The sequence below is a fragment of the Schistocerca gregaria genome, chromosome 4 (assembly GCF_023897955.1).
Source record: "Schistocerca gregaria isolate iqSchGreg1 chromosome 4, iqSchGreg1.2, whole genome shotgun sequence".
Lineage (NCBI taxonomy): Eukaryota > Metazoa > Arthropoda > Insecta > Orthoptera > Acrididae > Schistocerca > Schistocerca gregaria.
Genome location: NC_064923.1, coordinates 259,406,858 through 259,429,524, shown reverse-complemented (window position 1 = coordinate 259,429,524; position 22,667 = coordinate 259,406,858). Strand labels below are relative to the sequence as shown.

At 44.2% G+C, this 22,667-nt stretch overlaps 1 protein-coding gene across 1 annotated transcript in view; it reads left to right on the top strand.

Moving 5' to 3' along the window:
- LOC126365758 (probable G-protein coupled receptor 139) overlaps positions 1-22,667 on the top strand; it is a 1,098,473-nt gene that overhangs the window by 1,065,044 nt on the left and 10,762 nt on the right. Inside the window, exon 8 of the mRNA XM_050008257.1 lies at positions 4,530-4,715. Within this exon, the coding sequence (XP_049864214.1) occupies positions 4,530-4,715 (186 nt within the window). The remainder of the gene's footprint in view (positions 1-4,529; positions 4,716-22,667) is intronic.

Sequence of the window (22,667 nt, the reverse complement as noted above, 5' to 3'; positions counted from 1 at the left end):
TGTCAATGTGTTCTTTTTTCCATTTCCAGGAGTGTAGGTCACGTGAAGCTGTTATTCACACTCTTCGAATGCCGCGGTGCACACAAGGAAGTAGGTCTGTACTTGACAGCTGGTTGAATGGGACTGAAGGAATCCCTTTACAGAAGATGTCTACTAATGGAAATTGCGTAGTAAACATGGCAATGGAATACAATTAGCAAGCCAAATGAGATGCAGCTTTAAAGAGTTGCAGTCCATATTCACATTTCGCCCAGAGTATTTCTGTGGGTTTTCTAAATTACTTCTGGTTAATACGAAGAAGCGAATGAGGTGGCATAGTGATAAGGCAATGGATTTGAATTTGGGGGACAGCGATTCAGTTCCTTACCCCACTATTCAGATATATGTTAGTCCTGGTTCCCCCAAATCACTTAAGATGAATTCGGGATGGTTCTCTTGCAAGCGACACACCATATTTCCCTTCCCACCCCTCCCAAAAAAATGGCTCTGAGCACTATGGGACTTAACCTCTAAGGTCATCAGTCCCCTAGAACTTAGAACTACTTAAGCCTAACTACCCTAAGGACATCACACACATCCATGCCCGAGGCAGGATTCGAACCTGCGACCGTAGCGGTCATGCGGTTCCAGACTGAAGCGTCTAGAACCGTTCGGCCACACCGGCCGGCCCACCCCTCCCCAATCTGAAACTGTGCTTCATCTCTATCACCTCATCGTCAATGGGACATTAAACCCCCATCCTCCTCAAAACAAAAACAAAAACCAAAACAAAAAACAGCAATAGTTCCTTCATAAATACTACAGCCAATCGCTTTACTCTTCCGTATGTCATTCCTCTAATCATGCAGATGTTGCTGGGACAGTAAGCTCTACTGACAAGGAAAAGGAGAGGAGAGATAGACAGGGAAAAGTCCCCATACCTTTGACGGGTGGGAAACTGTTTGGGAAGGTCAGGTTTAAAATACATATTTTCCTCATTACATGAACATGCCTCACTTCACGAGTAGCAGTCGAGCAGTGGAATGATATGTAATGATTGCATGTGACTTGAGTTAGGTACTTGTCGCTTATTATTCTGATGGTAGAACCCACAATATTATAACCACCGTACACAAGCTTCAATAGCGTCCTCATCCAACAGGGTTCTTATACAATGAACGGAGCACCACCATGTATAAGATCCGCTTTACTCTGTTAAATCTGGCCGGCTAGAGTGGCCGTCCGTTTGTAGGCGCTACAGTCTGGAACGGCGAGGCCGTACGGTCGCAGGTTCGAATCCTGCCTCGGGCTTGGATGTGAGTGTTGTCCTAAGGTTAATTAGGTTTAAGTAGTTCTAAAGTCTAGGGGACTGATGACCTGAGAAGTTGAGTCCCATAGTGCTCAGAGCCATTTGAACCATTTTGTTAAATCTGTGTGGACACAATTGGAATCTTCTGCTTGTAGTGATCTACACAACTGGCCATTAAAATTGCTACACCACGACGTGCTACAGACGGGAAATTTAACCGACAGGAAGACGGTGCAGTGATATGCAAATGATTAGCTTTTCAGAGCATTCACACAAGGTTGGCGCCCGTGGCGACACCTACAACGTGCTGACATGAGGTAAGTTTCCAACCGATTTCTCACACACAAACAGCAGTTGCACGGCGTTGCCTGGTGAAACGTTCTTGTGATGCCTCGTCTAAGGAGGAGAAATGCGTACCATCACGTTTCCGACTTTGGTAAAAGTCGGATTGTAGCCTATCGCGATTGCGGTTTATCGTATCGCGACATTGCTGCTCGCGTTGCTAAAGATCCAATGACTGTTAGCAGAATATGGAATCGATGGGTTCAGAAGGGTAATACGGAACGCCGTCTTGGATCCCAACGGCCTCGCATCACCAGCAGTCGAGATGACAGGCATCTTATCCGCATGGCTGTAACGGATCGTGCAGCCACGTCCCGATCCCTAAGTCAACAGATGGGAACGTTTGCAAGACAACAACCATCTGCACGAACAGTTCGAAGACGTCTGCAGCAGTATGGACTATCAGCTCGGAGACCATGGCTGCGGTTACCGTCGACGCTGCATCACAGACAGGAGCGCCTGCGATGGTGTACTCAACGAAGAACTGGGTGCACGAATGGCAAAACGTCATTTTTTCGGATGAATCCAGGTTCTGTTTACAGCATCATGATGGTCGCATCCGTGTTTGGCGACATCGCGGTGAACGCACATTGGAAGCGTGTATTCGTCATCGCCGTACTGGCGTATCACCCGACGTGATGGTATGGGGTGCCATTGGTTACACGTCTCGGTCACTTCTTGTTCGCATTGACGGCACTTCGAACAGTGGACGTTACATTTCAGAAGTGTTACGACCCGTGCCTCTACCTTTCATTCGATCCCTGCGAAACCCTACATTTCAGTAGGATAGTGCACGACCGAATGTTGCAGGTCCCGTACGGGCCTTTCTGGATACAGAAAACGTTCGACTGCTGCCCTGGCCAGCACATTGTCCAGATCTCTCACCAATTGAAAACGTCTGGTCAATGGTAGCCGAGCAACTGGCTCGTCACAGTATGCCAGTCACTACTCTTGATGAACTGTGGTATCGTGTTGAAGCTGCATGGGCAGCTGTACCTGTACACGCCATCCAAGCTCTGTTTGACTCAATGTCCAGGCGTATCAAGTCTGTTATTACGGCCAGAGGTGGTTGTTCTGGGTACTGATCTCTTAGGATCTATGCATCCAAATTGCGTGAAAATGTAATCACATGTCAGTTCTGGGATACTATATTTGTCCAATGAATACCCGTTTATCATCTGCATTTCTTCTTGGTGTAGCAATTTTAATGGCCAGTAGTGTGCTATAGGCGCAAGCAAAGAAGTTACTTTACTTTTAGTCGATATTGATGTGTATATCAATCATTTCGACAACACATAAAAGAACTTTTCAAGGTCGTTTTCCGTCTAAATTTGGGTTGAGTGCTACCATCAATTTTGTAGAGCACCAGGAGACCAGTTGAAGATCGTATATAAGATACATCAGCACATGAAGATACACTAGCCGATCAAAAGTATCCTTATATCAATATATAATGTGGGATTGACCACTAGACGTGAGGAGATGAGGACTCAGTAAAACAGTAGAAGGGAGTAGGGCATTGTTTTCTCAGCAGAGAAGCAGTAATAGCAGAATGGGTCGGTCAGGAGAGCTCAGTGACTTTGAAATGGGCTAGTCACTGGATGTCACCTGAGTAATGGGTCTATCAGGGGCACATCAGTCCTTCTAAAGCTGCCCAAGTCGAGTATTGGTGACGTGTCAATGAAGTCGAAAAAAGAAGAAAAAAGCACAGCTAAACCAATTCCGGGTAAGACGGCAGGGACCAAACAGGGACCATTGACCACTGCAGAGGGTGGCTTTAAAAAGTCGATCGAAATTAGCAGAAGGAATTACTCGTGAGTTCCAAAGTGCGAATAGCAGTCCAGCGAGCATAATGACTATGCGTCAGGGGTTAAAGTGAATGGGGTACAACGGTCCTCAAAAGCCACACACTTCTGTAATCAATGCCTCGCGGCACTTGATGTGCTAAAACAGGCGACATCGGCAGTGGATGACTGGAAACGGGTGATTTGCAGTGATGAACCACGTGATACCATTTGGCAATCCGATGGAAGGGTTTGGGTTTGGCGAGTGATTGGAGAACGTTAGTTGCCATTACGTGTAGTACCTACAGTGAAGTATGGAAGAAATGGTGATATTGTATGGTGACGTTTTTGTGTTTATGGTGTGGTCCCCTTATTGCATTTTATAAAATGCTAAATGTGGAAGGATAGAGATATGTTTTACAGCGTGGTGTAGTTTGGAGGCCATGATTGTACCAGCATGACAATGCGCCCTGTCATGAAGCAGCGTCTGTGAGGCAGTGGTTTGTGGAGAACAGCATTCCTGAACTGGACTGGTCTGCCCAGAGTCCCAACTTGAACCCAATGGAACACCTGCTTGATGGGTTAGAACGTCGGCTTCGCTGCAGACACCAATGTTCAGAATCACTACCTTCTCCAGTTTCGTCTCTTGAGAATGTATGTGCTGCCATTCCTCCACAGACATTCAGACACCTCATTGAAAGTGTCCTCAGCAGTGTTCACGCCTTCATAAAGGCGCACTCCTTATTAATGTCGACTAATAGGTTGGAAAATGGTTCAAATGTCTCTGAACACTGTGGGACTTAACTTCTGAGGTCATCAGTCCCCTAGAACTTAGAACTACTTAACCTAACTAACCTAAGGACATCACACACATCCATACCCGAAGCAGGATTCGAACCTGCGACCGTAGCAGTCGCGCGGTTCCAGACTGCAGCGCCTAGAACCGCTCGGCCACCCCGGCCGGCACTAATAGGTGTCCAGATACTTTTCATCAGATTGTGTACGCTGTCACGCGGTAGATGCACGCTCAAGGATGCGTCTGCATTGCTTGCATAGCCACTGTATCGCGCTATCCTGTTACTGCTGCGACTGTTCACGATCCTTGGTCTCCACAGACAGAAGATGGGCTCATGGACATGGTGTCGTCGGACTTCGGCAAGCACCCCACGTACCACTCGGTGTTCTACTGGTTCTCGTCCGTGATGTTCGTGCTGCTGCCCGTGGTGCTGCTCGCCATCTTCAACTCGTTCCTCGTCATGGCCGTCCACCGCAGCCGCCGCCAGCGCAACCGGATGACGCAGGTAACTGCGCAGCAGTACGCGGCCTTCATGAGGACCGCTGCGCGTCAGCTGCGCGGAGCAATAGAATCACTGTATTACTTATTGCGTTCTTTATGTGTCTAGCGTAGAATGTATACAGGGTGAGTCACTAACTATTGCCACCAAGAATAACTCCGAAAGTATGATAGGAGCTGGGAAGTTTGTGGGACAAAAGTTGCATGGGACAACTGGAGCCTATAATATGACGTTCGTTTTTTTGTTGCTAGATGGGATCGCATCAGAGATATGAAGGTCAACTTTGTTTTTTTATGGCATGATATAGTTTGGTACTTATTTTCTGATTGTGGCTATCGAGACGAATCCAATGATGTGTAACGGTAAGGTCTTTGAAGATCAACGAAGGTCAAAAACGTGGCATGAACGACCATTTACAGAACGTGTTCGAAGTGATGACCATTGGTATCAATGCAGTGCTGCAATCTTCTTATCATTGACTGAGTGGTATTCCCTATCACATCAGCACTTATAGAAGCACAGATTCTGACAATTCTCTCTCGATATATCTTCAAGTGTAGTTGGAACATATTTATAAACAATCTATTTTACGAATCCCTACAAGAAGAAATCCAGAGGCATCAAGTCTGGCGAACGATCCATCCACGACACATCTCCTCCGCGTCCAACCCAACGATTTGGGAATTTCTCTTGTTTAAACGGAATCCTTCGGAACAGTGAATCAGGAAAGAAACGGAAATAGTCTACATTACCTGTGAAACTCTGATTAAAAGTTCCTTGTTGTATGAGGCAGAGACGTGGAGAACTACGGAGAATAAAGAGGACATTGGAGGTCACCAAATTCGGTATGTCCACATGGTCATCGGGAATACCTAAAATATATAAAATACCTAACGAAGAGATTCGATAACGAATGGGCGTAGAAGGGTGATTAACAGCTGACATTGAACGGAAACAATTAATATGGTATGGTCATGTCCAATTGATAGATGAATCCAGCTTACCTAAGACGGATATCCTGTGGATACCACTGTAGCGCAGAGTACGCGGAAGGCAGAAGAAAATTTGAAAGAGAGAATTGTAAAAGCAAGGAGATTCATCTCTTCAGTCCCGATCTACAATGAAATCCCAGAGCCACAGCACGGCCGCACGGCGCTAGAGGGTCCAAGAAGGAATGGCTCAACCCCCTGATAAGTCGAAGTATCTTACGGTAATTCAATTTCTGCATTTGAAGGAGGACAACGCCGCAACAATCCCTGGTGAGTAGGCAGAGCCACGCGACAACAAAGCACCAACATACACGGAAGAGACAAAGAAACAGGTACACCTGCCCAATATCGTGTGGGCCCCCACGAGCACGCAGAAATGTTTGGACTCGACTTATGTCTCGAGTAGTACTGGAGGGAACTGACACCATGAAACCTGCAGTGCTGTCCATAAATCGGTAAGAGTACAAGGGAGGGGGGAATGGAGATCTCTTCTGAATATCACGTTGTAAGTCATCTCAGATATGCCCCATAATGTTTATGTCTAGGGAGTTTGGTGGCCAGCGGAAGTGGTTAAACTCAGATGAGCGTTCCTGGAGCCACTCTGTACCAATTCTGGACGGGTGGGATGTCGCATTGTCCTGCTGGAGCTGCCCAAGTCCGTCGGAATGCACAATGAACACGGATGGATGCAGATGACCAGACGTGAGGCTTACGTACGTGTCACTAATTAGAGTGGTATCTAGGCGTATGAGGAGACGCAAATCACTCCAACTGCACACGCCACACACAATTACAGAGCCTTCACCAGCTTGAACAGTCTCCTGACGACATGCGAGGGTCAATGGATTCATGAGGTTGTCTCCATACCCGCACACGTCCATCTGCTCGATACAATTTGAAACAAGACTCGCCCGAGCAGGCAACATGTTTCGAGTCATCAACAGTCCAATGTCGGTGTTGACAGGCCCAGACGAGGCGTTAAGCTTTCTGTCGTGCAGTCATCAAGGGTACACGAGTGGGCTTTCAGCTCCGAAAGCTCATATCGACGATGATGTTTCGTTCATTGGTTTGCACGCTGACACTTATTGATGGCCCAGTTTGAAATCTGCAGCAATTTACGGAAGGGTTACACCTTGAACGAATTTCAGTCGTCGTTGGTCCCGTTCTTGCAGTATCTTTTTCTGGCCACAAGCGATATCTGAGATTTCAGGTTTTGCAGGATTCCTGATATTCACAGTACAGTTGTGAAATGATCGTACGAGAAAATCCCTACTTCATCGCTGCCTCGGAGATGCTGTGTCCCATTTCTCGTGCACCGACCATAACATCACGTTCAAACTCTCTCAAATCTTGATAACAAGCCATTGTAGCAGCAGTAACCGATCTAAGTACTGCGCCGGACACTTGTCTTATTTAGGCGTTGCCGACCGCAGCGCCGTATTCTACCTGTTTACGTATCTCTGTATTTGGATACGCATGCCTATGCCAGTTTCTTTGGCGCTTCAGTGTACGATACAATGCTTGGTGGCACAGACGCTTCCAGTGTCGTGAAAAATATCTTAGTGACGAAAAACAAAGTTTCACACCATGTCTCGGTTAAGAACTGGGGATCGAAACGGGCAAATCACAATCGAGGCTATAGTGGAAAAAGAAAAAATCAGTTATGAATCATTTATCAACATGTTGTACGGTATTTTGAACATGACGGAAATCGACACACGCTCGTTTCCACGACTGCTCACACCGTCTCAAAAATCAGCTGATCCAAGGTTGTTCAGCTGTGTCAGGCCAATGACATTTTTAGCTGCCTAATCACGGTGAACGAGTGGTAGGTACAGCACTACGACGCCGAGACAAAGGAGTAAAGGGAGCAATGAAAACGTGTTTATTCCACACTGCTGAAAAACGCGAAGACCCAAATATCATTGGGCAAGGCGGGGCCGTTTCTGACATTAGGCAAGGCTAGGCGGCCGCCTTAGGCGGCAAATTTTTAGCGGCGCGCAATTTTTAGGGGCGGCAAAGGGAGGAAAACGTTAATTTCACATCAAACGGCGAGGAAACTGAGGATACAGCATGAAAACTCAGTAATGTCCCCAGAAAATGACGACGTCTGGTCACCTTAGCTTAATCATTAACAGTATAATAGGAGATTTGCATAGTTGCGCCGTTAGGTGGTGTGGAGGGGGAGGATATCTGAGAGTCCGGTGGTAGTAAAAAAAAGGGGGGGGGCATTTTCCTTTTCTCACCCAAAACGGCAAATATCTAGCAACGGCCCTGGGGCAAGACGATGGTGATTGTTTTTCGGGATTTCCACAGTGAGGTATTAAGAGTTTGGTCAAACAGTCGATTAACATGCTGCCTAAATCTCCTGATTATGACAAGGGTCTGTCAAAAAGATGCGACAACGCAAGAATCTGTCCAATGGGGAGTTTTTGCTCCACGAAAACGACCAAGCTCATTCTGCATAGGACAGTCACACACACCGCTTCTTTGGGCTATAATATTTTGCCTCGCACCTCACAACTATTCTGACATGGACGAAGAAACCATTGCGTGGCAGGCATTTCCCGAACGACGACGACATGATTTTCGAGGAAAAAACTTTTGCTAGACAGCCAAAATGTGCTTCTTCTACAACCAAGGTGTCCGACCACTCATCCATCGTTAGAAAAGATGTCGAATTGAGGGTGAATAAATCGGGAAGTACTAACGCCGTCAGTAAGTTTCACGGTCGCGGGTTGATTTCTTCGACGTCATAATTAAAACTCCTTGACTAGGTCTTGTACATCTGTAAGTAGGCTGTTTAGGTTTTTTTATTTGGTAACGACACGTAGCGCTCTGTATGAAAATCACTGGCTGTGCTGTGTGCAGTCTGTGGGTGGTTGGCATTGTTGTAATACTCGCCATTGTAGTGTTGGGCAGCTGGATATTAACAGCGCGTAGCGTTGCGCAGTTGGAGGTGAGCCTCCAGCAGTGGTGGATGTGGGGAGGGAGATGGCGGAGTTTTGAAATTTGTAAGAATGGATGTCATGAACTGATATATATATATATATATATATATATATATATATATATATATATATATATATATATATATATATATATATATATATATTATGACTATTAAGGTAAATACATTGTTTGTTCTCTATTAAAATCTTTCATTTGCTAACTATGCCTATTAGTAGGTAGTGCCTTCCGTAGTTTGAATCTGTTATTTAGCTGGCAGTAGTGGCGCTCGCTGTATTGCAGTAGTTCGAGTAACGAAGATTTTTGGCGACGTAAGTGATTTGTGAAAGGTATAGGTTAATGTTAGTCAGGGCCATTCTTTTGTAGGGATTTTTGAAAGTCAGATTGCGTTGCGCTAAAAATATTGTGTGTCAGTTTAAGCACAGTCTTGTATAATTGTTCGAAGGGGACGTTTCACATCTATTAACCTCGATTTCAAAGCACGTTCCCCATTCTATCATGCCACTTAAATTATTTTTAATTGATTTCGCTGTAAAAGTTATTGTATCAGTACTATTTAGTGCTGTAGTCTCCAGTCTGTAGATTGCTTTGATGGAGCTCTTCATGCTACTTTAGTCTGTGCAAGCTACCTGAATAAGAAGCTGAAAAAGATCAGTGATATACGACGTCGACGCAAGAGAAACGAGACTGTTCACATTACTACGAAAGTTTTTGTTCTGGTGTGGATACTATCTCCTGTACAGGCAGCACAGAATCTGCCAGTACTCGTCCGCTCGACCCGAGTGGAGTGTCAATTGTAGCTCTCTGCGCCTAAGGTTGAGAACTGTGGATCCATTCAATATGTCAGGTGTGCACTACACGTCAGAAACTGCTACCCAGGGAAGTGACTGTGTGTGGAGTGCACACGAGGATTCTTTAGATCAGGCGGCACACTATCCTGCTCAGATAATGATAGCTGTAGGAGACCCGGAAGTATCATCGTAAGATCCAAGGACCCCCTCCCCCACCTACAGGGGAGAGTAATAAAATCAAAGTGGTTAATTACAGAAGTAATCACAAAAAAGTGCCAAAGTTTGAAGCATTCCTACAAAGTGGTGGAGCTCATGTAACACCAGGAATAGAGAGATGGTTAGAACTCAAAATTAATAGCAGTGCGTTTTTTAGGGAAATTAAACGTATATCGAAAGGATAAAATTATGAGAAAGGGAGGTGATGTATTTGTTGTAGTAGACAAGAAACTGAAATTCAGCAAGGTACGAACTCTTAAAAACCGGAGAAATTCTGGTCGTATGTGAAGCCTGTTAGTGGTAAGAACGATACTGTTCAGTAAGTCGCGGACGAGACAGGAACTAAAACTGAGGATAGCAAAGCAGAAAGGCTTAACTAGGTTTTCAAACACTCCTTTACAAAGGAAAAACGAGGAGTATTGCCTCAATTAAATTCTCATGTTACTGAAAAGACGCGTGACACACAGTTTAGAGTCTGTGAAGTGAGAAACAGCTGAAACCGTTAAAACTGAACCGAGTTCCACAAAACGTTGGAATCTCTGTCAAATTCTATACGAAATTGCGATCTAGTTAGCCCCTCTGCTAACCATAATATACCGAAAATACCTCAAAAAAATTATTCGAGTGGTTGGAAGAAAGAAAAGGTCACATCCATCTAAAGAAGGTCAACAGAAGTAAAAACTACCGTCCAGTATCATTGACCTCCATTTGTTGTGGAATCGTATAACATATGATGAGCTCAAACGTAAGGAGGTATCACGAACAGAGTGACTTCGTCCATGCCATCCAGTATGCATTCGGAATTGCTCACTTGACAACCTGAAGCCTAAGGATCAAGACAGTCAGGTAAATGATGTGTTTTTTGACTTCGGAAAGGTATTTGACTCAATGTCACACATTTACTTGTCACCGAATCTACGACCATATAGAGTATCAAGCGAGAGTTTTGGATTTATTGACGGGGAAGACACATCATGTCCTCTACAATGGAGGGTCTTCGACAGACGCAGAAGTAACTTCAGTTGTGCCTCAGAGAAGGGTGCCGGGGATGTTGTTGATCTACATCTACATCTACATCTACATCCGTACTCCGCAAGCCACCTGACGGTGTGTGGCGGAGGGTACCCTGAGTACCTCTATCGGTTCTCCCTTCTATTCCAGTCTCGTATTGTACGTGGAAAGAAGGATTGTCGGTATGCTTCTGTGTGGGCTCTAATCTCTCTGATTTTATCCTCATGGTCTCTTCGCGAGATATACGTAGGAGGGAGCAATATACTGCTTGACTCTTCGGTGAAGGTATGTTCTCGAAACTTCAACAAAAGCCCGTACCGAGCTACTGAGCGTCTCTCCTGCAGAGTCTTCCACTGGAGTTTATCTATCATCTCCGTAACGCTTTCGCAATTACTAAATGATCCTGTAACGAAGCGCGCTGCTCTCCGTTGGATCTTCTCTATCTCTTCTATCAACCCTACCTGGTGCGGATCCCACACTGCTGAGCAGTATTCAAGCATTGGGCGAACAAGCGTACTGTAACCTACTTCCTTTGTTGTCGGATTGCATTTCCTTAGGATTCTTCCAATGAATCTCAGTCTGGCATCTGCTTTACCGACGATCAACTTTATATGATCATTCCATTTTAAATCACTCCTAATGCGTACTCCCAGATAATTTATGGAATTAACTGCTTCCAGTTGCTGACCTGCTATTTTGTAGCTAAATGATAAGGGACCTATCTTTCTATGTATTCGCATCACATTACACTTCGCTACATTGAGATTCAATTGCCATTCCGTGCACCATGCGTCAATTCGCTGCAGATCCTCCTGCATTTCAGTACAATTTTCCATTGTTGCAACCTCTCGATACACCACAGCATCATCTGCAAAAAGCCTCAGTGAACTTCCGATGTCATCTAATGAACTTGCAAACAATATTGATAGAAACTTCAGATTTTTCGCAAATGATAATCGTTATCTATAACAAAATAGTGTCTGAAAACAGCTGCACGAAAATTCAGTTATATCTTGATAAAATTTCAAAGTTGTGAAAAGCTTGACCACTTGTTTCAGATGTTCAGGTATGTAAAATTTTTCACTTCACGAAACGGAAAAACGTAGTATCATATGGCTATAATATCAATGAGTCACAACTGGAATCGATCAACTCAATCAAATACATCGGTGGAACAGAATGTGGGGATATCAAGTGGAACGATCACATAGGCTCAGTTGTAGATAAAGCAGGTAGCAGATTTCGGTTCATTGGTAGAATACTAGGGAAATGCAATCAATTTCCGAGGTTGCATTCAAACACTCTTGGGACCCACCCTAGACTACTGATTAAGTGTATAGGATCGGTACTAAATAGGACCATCAAGGGGTATTAAACATTTACAAAGAAGGGCAGCACGAATGGTCACAGGTTTGTTTGACCCATGCGAGAGTGTCACAGAGGTGCTACAGTTACTGAACTGGCGGAAGACACACGCAAATTATGCCGCGTAAGCATACTTAGAAAGTTTCTAGAACCACCTTTAAGTGACGTATCTAGGAATATCTCTCCCACATTGTAGTTGTACTCTTCAGTCCGAAAACTGGTTTGATCCACCTCTCCATGATACTGTACGCTGTGCAAGCCTCTTCATCTCTGCATAACTTCTGCAGCGTAACTAAACTTGAACCTGATTACTGTATTTGTCTCTTGGTCTCCCTCTGCAATTTTTACTCCCCACATTTCCCTCTAATACCAAACTGACAATTCTGATAGGTCTCATAATATACTCGTACATTTGCAACCGACCCCTTCTTTTAGTCAAGTTATCCACTAAGTTTTTCCCCTCGAATTAGATTCAGTGCCTCCTCATTAATTATTACATCTACCCATCCAATTTACAGCGTCCTCGTGAGCACCATATTTCAAAAGCTTATGTGCTCTTCTTGTCTGAACTACTTACCATCCAATTTCCACTTCCGTACAGGGCTTCACTCAACACAAATACCTGCAGAAAAGACTTCGTAACACTTAAATTTATATTCTGTGTTAAGAAATTCCTCTTCTTCAGATCTCCTTTGGAGCCGTATCCAGTACGCATTTTATATCCTTTCTACTTCTGTCATTAGTTATTTTGTTACCAAATGGCAAAACTCATCTGTTACGTTTAGCATCTCATTTCCTAATATAATTCCCTCAGCGCCACCCAGTTTAATTCGACAACATTCCATTCTTTTTCTTTTGTTGATGATTGTTTTAAGACCTCCTTTCAAGACCTTTTCCAATCCGTTCAACTGCTCTTCGACGTCCTTTGCTATCTGTCAGAACTACAAAGTCATTGGCAAATCTCAATGTTCCTCCTTGAACTTTAAATCATTCTCCAAATTTTTCTTTGCCTTCCTTTGCTGCTTGCTCAGTGTACAGACTGAGTAACATCGGGGATCCGCTACAACTCTATCTAGCTCCCTTCTCAACTAAGGCTTCTCTTTCATGTCATCCAGCTCTTATAAATGCAGTCAGATTTCTTTACAAGCTGTTCATAACCTTTCGCTCCCTGTATTTAATTTTGCTCCTTTAGAATTTAAAAAAGTGTATTCCAATCAGTGTTGTCAAAAGCTTCGTCTTACTCTACCAATGCCAAAACTTAGTTATCCCTCTCTTGCACCTATCGTCTAACATAAGTCACAGGGGCAGTAATGCTTCAAGTGTTTCTACATGTCTCCGGAACCCAAACAGATCTTCATCGAAGTCGGCTTCCATCAGTTTTTCCATTCTTTTGTAAATAATTTGTGTCAATATTTTGCAACCATCAACTGTTAAACTTACAACACCTGCTTTCTTAGGAATTGGTATTGTCACATTCTGTTTGAAGTATGAGAGTATTTCACCTGTCTCATATATCTCGCACACCATATGGAACAGTTATGTTATGGTTGGTTCTCATAGGGATATCAATAATTCTGATGGAATGTCATCAATTCCAGGGGCCTTGTTTTCACTTAGACCTTTCAGAGCCCTTTCAAGTACTTCACGCAATATTATATCTCCCATCTCATCTGCTCGGATATCTCTTCTCTTCTTTTAATATTGCCTTCACGTTCATTCACGTTGGTATCGCTACCATAAGGATTGCGAACTCAAGATTAGTCTAATTACAAAACGCGCAGAGGTATTGAAGCAATTATTCTTCCCGCGCTCCATATTTGAATAAAACTGGAAGACGGTCTAGTAACTGGTACCCTTTGGCCATAGGCCTACTTCACAGTGGTTTGTATAGATGTAGATGTAGTCAAGCTCACATTAAGCTGTAACTTAATTCAGATCTGCAAAACTGAAGGCATATTTACAAGCATAATATTGCAGGTAAAGGAGTGGCCGTGCGGTTCTAGGCGCTACGGCCTGGAACCGAGCGACCGCTACGGTCGCAGGTTCGAATACTGCCTCGGGCATGGATGTGTGTGATGTCCTTAGGTTAGTTAGGTTTAATTAGTTCTAAGTTCTAGGCGACTGATCACCTCATAAGTTAAGTCGCATAGTGCTCAGAGTCATTTGAACCATTACAGATACAGAGTGTTAAAAAAGTATTCTATATTTTGAGAGGTGGAGATATGAACCAAAACAAATACCCAGTAAACACGAGTCCTATATTGCACCACTTAAGAGGTATACACATTTGTTCATCTTCGGTACTGCGAAACACATTTGTCTACTGTATGCACTTCACTATTAAGAACGACCTACAGAATGCAGTAAAAAATGAGGACGCCTGGATCCAACAAGCTATAAACACCTCTTAGTGCTCTTACTGTAAAACATTCATGGTTTCCAGCGGGTGCAGTGCATACGTTAGCTCTAATGGAAGGAGTCTGTGTTTTGATAAGTTTGTGAAACGTGTTTACATGTTGTTGTTGTGGTCTTCAGTCCTGAGATTGGTTTGATGCAGCTCTCCATGCTACTCTATCCTGTGCAAGCTGCTTCATCTCCCAGTACCTACTGCAACCTACATCCTTCTGAATCTGCTTAGTGTATTCATATCTTGGTCTCTCCCTACGATTTTTACCCTCCACCCTGCCCTCCAATACTAAATTGGTGACCCCTTAATGCCTCAGAACATGTCCTAGCAACCGATTCCTTCTTCTAGTCAAGTTGTGCCACAAACTTCTCCTCTCCCCAATCCTATTCAATACCTCCTCATTAGTTATATGATCTCCCCATCTAATCTCTTCCATTCTTCTGTAGCACCACATTTCGAAAGCTTATATTCTCTTCTTGTCCAAACTATTTATCGTCCATGTTTCACTTCCATACATGGCTACACTCCATACAAATACTTTCAGAAAAGATTTCCTGACACTAAAATCTATACTCGATGTTAACAAATTGCTCTTCTTCTGGAACGCTTTCCTTGCCACTGCCAGTCTACATTTTATATCCTCTCTACTTCGACCATCATCAGTTATTTTGCTCCCCAGATAGCAAAACCCCTTTACTACTTAAAGTGTCTCATTTCCTAATCTAATTCCCTCAGCATCACCTGACTTAATTCGACTACATTCCATTATCCTCGTTTTGCTTTTGTTAATGTTCATCTTACACCCTCCTTTCATGACACTGTCCATTCCGTTCAACTGTTCTTCCAAGTCCTTTGCTGTCTCTGACAGAATTACAATGTCATCAGCGAACCTCAAAGTTTTTATTTCTTCTCCGTGGATTTTAATACCTACTCCGAATTTTTCTTTTGTTTCCTTCACTGTTTGCTCAATATACAGATTGAATAACATCGGGGAGAGTCTACAACCCTGTCTCACTCCCTTCCCAACCACTTCTTCCCTTTCATGCCCCTCGACTCTTATAACTGCAATCTGGTTTCTGTACAAATTGTAAAGAGCCTTTCGCTCCCTGTATTTTACCCCTGCCAACTTCAGAATTTGAAAGAGAGTATTCCAGTCCACATTGTCAAAAGCTTTCTCTAAGTCTACAAATGCTAGAAACGTAGGTTTTCCTTTCCTTAATCTAGCTTCTAAGATAAGTCGTAGGGTCAGTATTGCCTCACGTGCTCCAATATTTCTACGGAATCCAAACTGATCTTCCCCGAGGTCGACTTCTACCAGTTTTTCCATTCGTCTGTAAAGAATTCGCGTTAGTATTTTGCATCCGTGACTTATTAAACTGATAGTTCGGTAATTTTCACATCTGTCAGCACTTGCTTTCTTTGGAATTATTATATTCTTCTTGAAGTGTGAGGGTATTTCGCCTGTCTCATACATATTTCTCACCAGATGGTAGAGTTTTGTCAGGGCTGGCTCTCCCAAGGCCGTCAGTAGTTTTATGGAATGTTGTCTACTCCCGGGGCCTTGTTTCGACTCAGGTCTTTCAGTGCTCTGTCAAACTCTTCACGCAGTATCGAATCTCCCATTTCATTTTCATCTACATCCTCTTTCATTTCCATAATATTGAACTCAAGTACACTGCCCTTGTATAGACCCTCTGTATACTCCTTCCACCTTTCTGCTTTCCCTTCTTTCCTTAGAACTGGGTTTCCATCTGAGCTCTTGATATTCATAAAGTGGTTCTCTTTCCTCCAAAGGTCTCTTTAATTTTCCTGTAGGCAGTATCTATCTTACCCCTAGTGAGATAAGCCTCTACATCCTTACATTTGTCCTCTAGCCATCCCTGCTTAGCCATTTTGCACTTCCTGTCGATCTCATTTTTGAGACATTTGTATTCCTTTTTTCCTGCTTCATTTACTGCATTTTTATATTTTCTCCTTTCATCAATTAAATTCAATATTTCTTCTGTTACCCAAGGGTTTCTACTAGTCCTCGTCTTTTTACCTACTAGATCCTCTGCTGCCTTCACTACTTCATCTCTCAAAGCTACCCATTCTTCTTCTACTGTATTTCGTTCCCTCATTCCTGTCAGTTGTTCCCTTATGCTCTCCCTGAAACTCTGTACAACCTCTGGTTTAGTCAGTTTATTCAGGACCCATCTCCTTAAATTCCCACCTTTTTGCAGTTTCTTCAGTTTTAATCTACAGTTCATCACCAATAGATTTTGGTCAGAGTCCACATCTGCCCCTGGAAATGTCTTACAATTTAAAACCTGGTTCGTAAATCTCTGACTTACCATTATATTATCTATCTGAAACCTGTCAGTATCTCCAGGCTTCTTCCATGTATACAATCTTCTTTTATGATTCTTGAACCAAGTGCTAGTTATGATTAAGTCACGTTCTGTGCAAGATTCTACCAGACAGATACTGTTTCATTTCTTAGCCCCAATCCATATCCAACTACTACGTTTCCTTCTCTCCCTTTTACTACTACCGAATTCCAGTCACCCATGACTATTAAATTTTCGTCTCCCTTCACTATATGAATAATTTCTTTTATTTCATCATACATTTCTTCAATTTCTTCGTCATCTTCAGAGCTAGTTGGCATATAAACTTGTATTACTGTAGTAGGCATGGGCTTCGTATCTATCTTGGTCACAATAATGCGTTCACTATGCTATTTGTAGTAGCTTATCCGCGCCCCTATTTTTTTATTCATTACTAAACCGACTCCTGCATTGCCCCTATTTGATTTTGTATTTATATCCCGTTGTTCCCCTGACCAAAAGTGTTGTTCCTCCTGCCAGCGAACTTCACTAATTCCTACTATATCTAACTTTAACCTATCCATTTCTCTTTTTAAATTTTCTAACCTACCTGCCCGATTAAGGGATCTGACATTCCACGCTTCGATCCGTAGAACGCCAGTTTTCTTTCTCCTGATAACAACGTCCTCCTGAGTAGTCCCCGCCCGGAGATCCGAATGGGGGACTATTTTACCTCCGAAATATTTTACCCAAGAGGACGCCATCATCAGTTAACCATACAGTAAAGCTGCATGCCCTCGGGAAAAATTACGGCTGTAGTTTCCCCTTGCTTTCAGCCGTTCGCAGTACCAGCACAGCAAGGCCGTTTTGGTTAGTGTTACAAGGCCAGATCAGTCAATAATCCAGACTGTTGCCCCTGCAACTACTGAAAAGGCTGCTGCCCCTATTCAGGAAGCACACGTTTGTCTGGCCTCTCAACAGATACCCTTCCGTTGTGGTTGCACCTACGGTACGGCTATCTGTATCGCTGAAGCACGCAAGCCTCCCCACCAACGGCAAGGTCCATCGTTCTGAGGGGTGGGGGTGGGGTGTTTACATTAAAGTGTTATCTTTGTCCTTGCCAGTATAATAGAAGCCTAATATTCCACACCATACTGAGCACCTCCTTTAGCAGTGGCTCTCAAGTGCAGTTCGTGTGTAGTAGCAACCAAATTACATTAGAAGCTCTGGTGTTTTGCTGGCTGCATTCTATAGCTGGCAGTATAAGAGATTTTTATTTCACTCTAGCGACGATGAACACGTGCTCACAGTTGTTTACTGGACTTTTTTTCATGTTTTGGTCCATACTCAAGATATAGAATACTTTTGTTTAATACACCGTATTTCAGAAGAGGTTTCGTAATAATATCAAAGTATGTTCTAACAGTGCAATAGTACGTTAAGGAACATACTGTCTGAACATTTGTGCATCCACATTAGAAATAGTTTGAGATAAAGGGAGCGAATCAAACTTGTTAACTTCCTAGAGTCCTGATCTTCCTGTAAGGAGTGGCGTACCCATTCAGTTGACAGCAGGCTATCGTATAGCGGAAGTAATGGAGGAAAAACCCTGCAGTCAATTTGTGGTAAGATCCTATGGGATCAAACTGCCGAGGTCATCAGCCCCTAAGCTTACTTAAACTAAATTACGCTAAGGAGACAACACACACACCATGCCCGAGGGAGGGCTCGAACCTCCGACATGGAGCGGCCGCGCAATCCGTGACATGGCGCCTCAAACCGCGCGGCCACTCCACGCGGCCTTGCAGTCAAGTTCTTAGTGGAAAATGTTTATGTGAATTCAGAGGCATTGTAAAACTTAACTTACCAGTATCGTGCTACCATCATCAGAGACTCGGATAATCAATTTCGCATACGTGTACAGCCAGTAGCCGATGTACCGTGCCTGATTGAACAGCTGCGTAGCCGTTGGCTGTTGACAACCCGGAGCCCTGCACCGTGCAGGCCTGGCCTCTCGTGCAGTGTTTCTGCTTCGGCGCTGACGCACTACTAGAGTCGTTGTGACTTGCACTGCAACAAAACCACGGCTCGGTAATTTTGCTTCACTACATAAGTGACGTTATAAACCGTAGGATTACCGGCTAGAACTGGTAGGGAAAGAAACACAAATAAATGTGTGGATTTGGTTTGCACGTAATTAGAACCACACCTCATTCGGTATTAGCCCATTATGTATTTTTATATCGTTGCAGAATATAAAATGCATTTTGTAAGTAATAAAAAGTAGTTTATCACGTAACTTTTGCACTTTCATGCAACGAAAGCAGTTACTTTTGATGCTACTACTGTTTGCATGCAGAAACATAAAAATATACACGTAATTATTGTTGACATCCTGTACTCAACAGAACATTCTTCATCACGATCAAAGGCAACAGTTTCCTGTTACTATCAATAAGTGCGAAAGTTGTTTATGAATAACATGTTTGATACAGATTCGATAATTTCAGTTTTGCTGTCAATACTGTTTGCTCTTACGTAACAGAGAGGGAGACGACTATGTAAGACAAAAATGTTCCGCACGTTACACGGCCCATTATATATCCAAACACAGTTTCTAGATGGCTCACTGCTTCTGGTTTTTAAGGCAATCTAAGACACTGATGCCATATGTAAAGAAAGCGACCGTTACGAATTAACGCCCGATAAGTACGCCACGCGCATAACATACAAGTGATGCGGGTATGACCTTACTGAGCAAAGTAACTAGGAAACCTACCGTGGTCCACACTTGCTTATGATAATATGCGGTAGCATACGGTAGTTTTACAATTCTACACTCCTGGAAATTGAAATAAGAACACCGTGAATTCATTGTCCCAGGAAGGGGAAACTTTATTGACACATTCCTGGGGTCAGATACATCACATGATCACACTGACATTATCACAGGCACATAGACACAGGCAACAGAGCATGCACAATGTCGGCTCTAGTACAGTGTATATCCACCTTTCGCAGCAATGCAGGCTGCTATTCTCCCATGGAGACGATCGTAGAGATGCTGGATGTAGTCCTGTGGAACGGCTTGCCATGCCATTTCCACCTGGCGCCTCAGTTGGACCAGCGTTCGTGCTGGACCTGCAGATCCCGTGAGACGACGCCTCATCCAGTCCCAAACCTCCTCAATGGGGGAAAGATCCGGAGATCTTGCTGGCCAGGGTAGTTGACTTACACCTTCTAGAGCACGTTGGGTGGCACGGGATACATGCGGACGTGCATTGTCCTGTTGGAACAGCAAGTTCCCTTGCCGGTCTAGGAATGGTAGAACGATGGGTTCGATGACGGTTTGGATGTACCGTGCACTATTCAGTGTCCCCTCGACGATCACCAGAGGTGTACGGCCAGTGTAGGAGATCGCTCCCCACACCATTATGCCGGGTGTTGGCCCTGTGTGCCTCGGTCGTATGCAGTCCTGATTGTGGCGCTCACCTGCACGGCGCCAAACACGCATACGACCATCATTGGCACCAAGGCAGAAGCGACACGTCTCCATTCGTCCCTCCATTCACGCCTGTCGCGACACCACTGGAGGCGGGCTGCACGATGTTGGGGCATGAGCGGAAGACGGCCTAACGGTGTGCGGGACCGTAGCCCAGCTTCATGGAGACGGTTGCGAATGGTCCTCGCCGATACCCCAGGAGCAACAGTGTCCCTAATTTGCTGGGAAGTGGCGGTGCGATCCCCTGCGGCACTGCGTAGGATCCTACGGTCTTGGCGTGCATCCGTGCGTCGCTGCGGTCCGGTCCCAGGTCGACGGGCACGTGCATCTTCCGCCGACCACTGGCGACAACATCGATGTACTGTGGAGACCTCACGCCCCACGTGTTGAGCAATTCGGCGGTACGTCCACCCGGCCTCCCGCATGCCCACTATACGCCCTCGCTCAAAGTCCGTCAACTGCACATACGGTTCACGTCCACGCTGTCGCGGCATGCTACCAGTGTTAAAGACTGCGATGGAGCTCCGTATGCCACGGCAAACTGGCTGACGCTGACGGCGGCGGTGCACAAATGCTGCGCAGCTACCGCCATTCGACGGCCAACACCGCGGTTCCTGGTGTGTCCGCTGTGCCGTGCGTGTGATCATTGCTTGTACAGCCCTCTCGCAGTGTCCGGAGCAAGTATGGTGGGTCTGACACACCGGTGTCAATGTGTTCTTTTTTCCATTTCCAGGAGTGTATTTGTGATCAATGCTGAAACTCTGCATAGATAAATACTTGTAAATACGAAATAAGAAAATCAAGCTTAACGAAATACCAATAATGGCGTAATGGTACCATTTGGAGAAAGTAGCGGAACTGATTATTACACACTGTCGCTATACCCATAGCTAAACCCTGCAAGCAGAGGGTACTTAACATGGCTCAGTCACTTTCATCTTTTCCTATTAAAGTCGCTATTACTTTACGTGAAGAACCGTTGTTGGTAAAACTCTGTGTGGGCTCGTATCTCTCCAGTTTTACTTTCATGAGCTTTCGCGAGACGTAGAAGGAAATAATATATTGTTCGACTCTTGTAGAAAAGTATGCTCTCAGAACTTTAACAGTAATCCACACCGTGATGCTGAACACATCTCTCGCAGTGCCCGTCACTGGAATTGAATGAGCATTACTGTGGCATTTTCGGCTTACTAAATGAACCTGCAACGAAACACACTGCTGCTCTTTCGAACTTCTCTATTACCTCTATCAGTCCTACCTGTTATGGACCTCAATGTTCAGCTGCTGGTCGAACGAGGGTTTTGTAAGCTACCTCCTTTATGGCTTCGCTACACTCCTTGATGATTTTTCCAGTGAATGCGAGTCTTACCTACCATTAGTTTCAGAGATCGTTCCAGTTTAAATCTCTCTGTACGCATGCTTCTAGATATTTTATGGGTTCCGCTGCTCCCACTGATTGTTCTGTAATGGGGTAAACATACATTAATCGGTCTTTCTGCCAATTTATGCACAGAACGTTAAATTTGTTTATGATCAAGATCAACTGACAATCCCTGCACCAAGCGTCGATCATCGACTGTTCTTCCTGCTTTGCGCTACAACTTTCTTTGCGACGCGACTTTTTTGTATACGACATCATCTTCTGTGAAAATCCTCACTGATCTTACGTTATCCACTAGAATTTTTATATACGTGAGGGTTGTTTGATAAGTATTGTAAAAATTCGTTTCGTAAACAACTTACCTTACTTCTCAATATAGTCTTCTTTGAGGGACATGATCTAGCGATTCTCCAGCTCTTTCATCCCGCCGGAAATACAGATTCTTTCAAAGTCAGCAAATTACTCGTTGCCTGCAACTATCACTTCCTCATTTGACGGAAATTTCTTCCCAGAAAACCAAAGTTTCAAGTTAGCAAGCAGGAAGACGTCACTTGGGCTAAGTTTGTTGGAAATGGTGGGTGAAGAACTAATTCAAAGCTCAGTTCTTACACTTTTGCCATTGTAATCGCTGGTCTGTGGTATGGTGCATTATCCTAGTAAAAGAACACTTTTTTGCCGATCAGCCTTGGATTTTTTACCAGCAAATTCAAGTTTCAAACAATCCAACAATGAAGCGTAATAGGGTACAGTTGCGGTTCTGCCTTTTTCCAAGTAATCTATTAATCTATGACGTTACTTCTTGGGAACTCTAAAAAACGGTGGCCACTACCTTACCAGCTGACAAAAGGGTCTTTGCCTTTACGCACTTTCATCAGCCTTTGGCCATTGCTTTGACTGCCGTTTTGAATTTAGTGTGCGTACTGCGATTAAACGACGCCAGACATTGTCTTAAAATGCTGTATCAGATGCGTTTATGTCCAACTGTGAGCAATCGCGGCACCCATCTCGCACACAGCT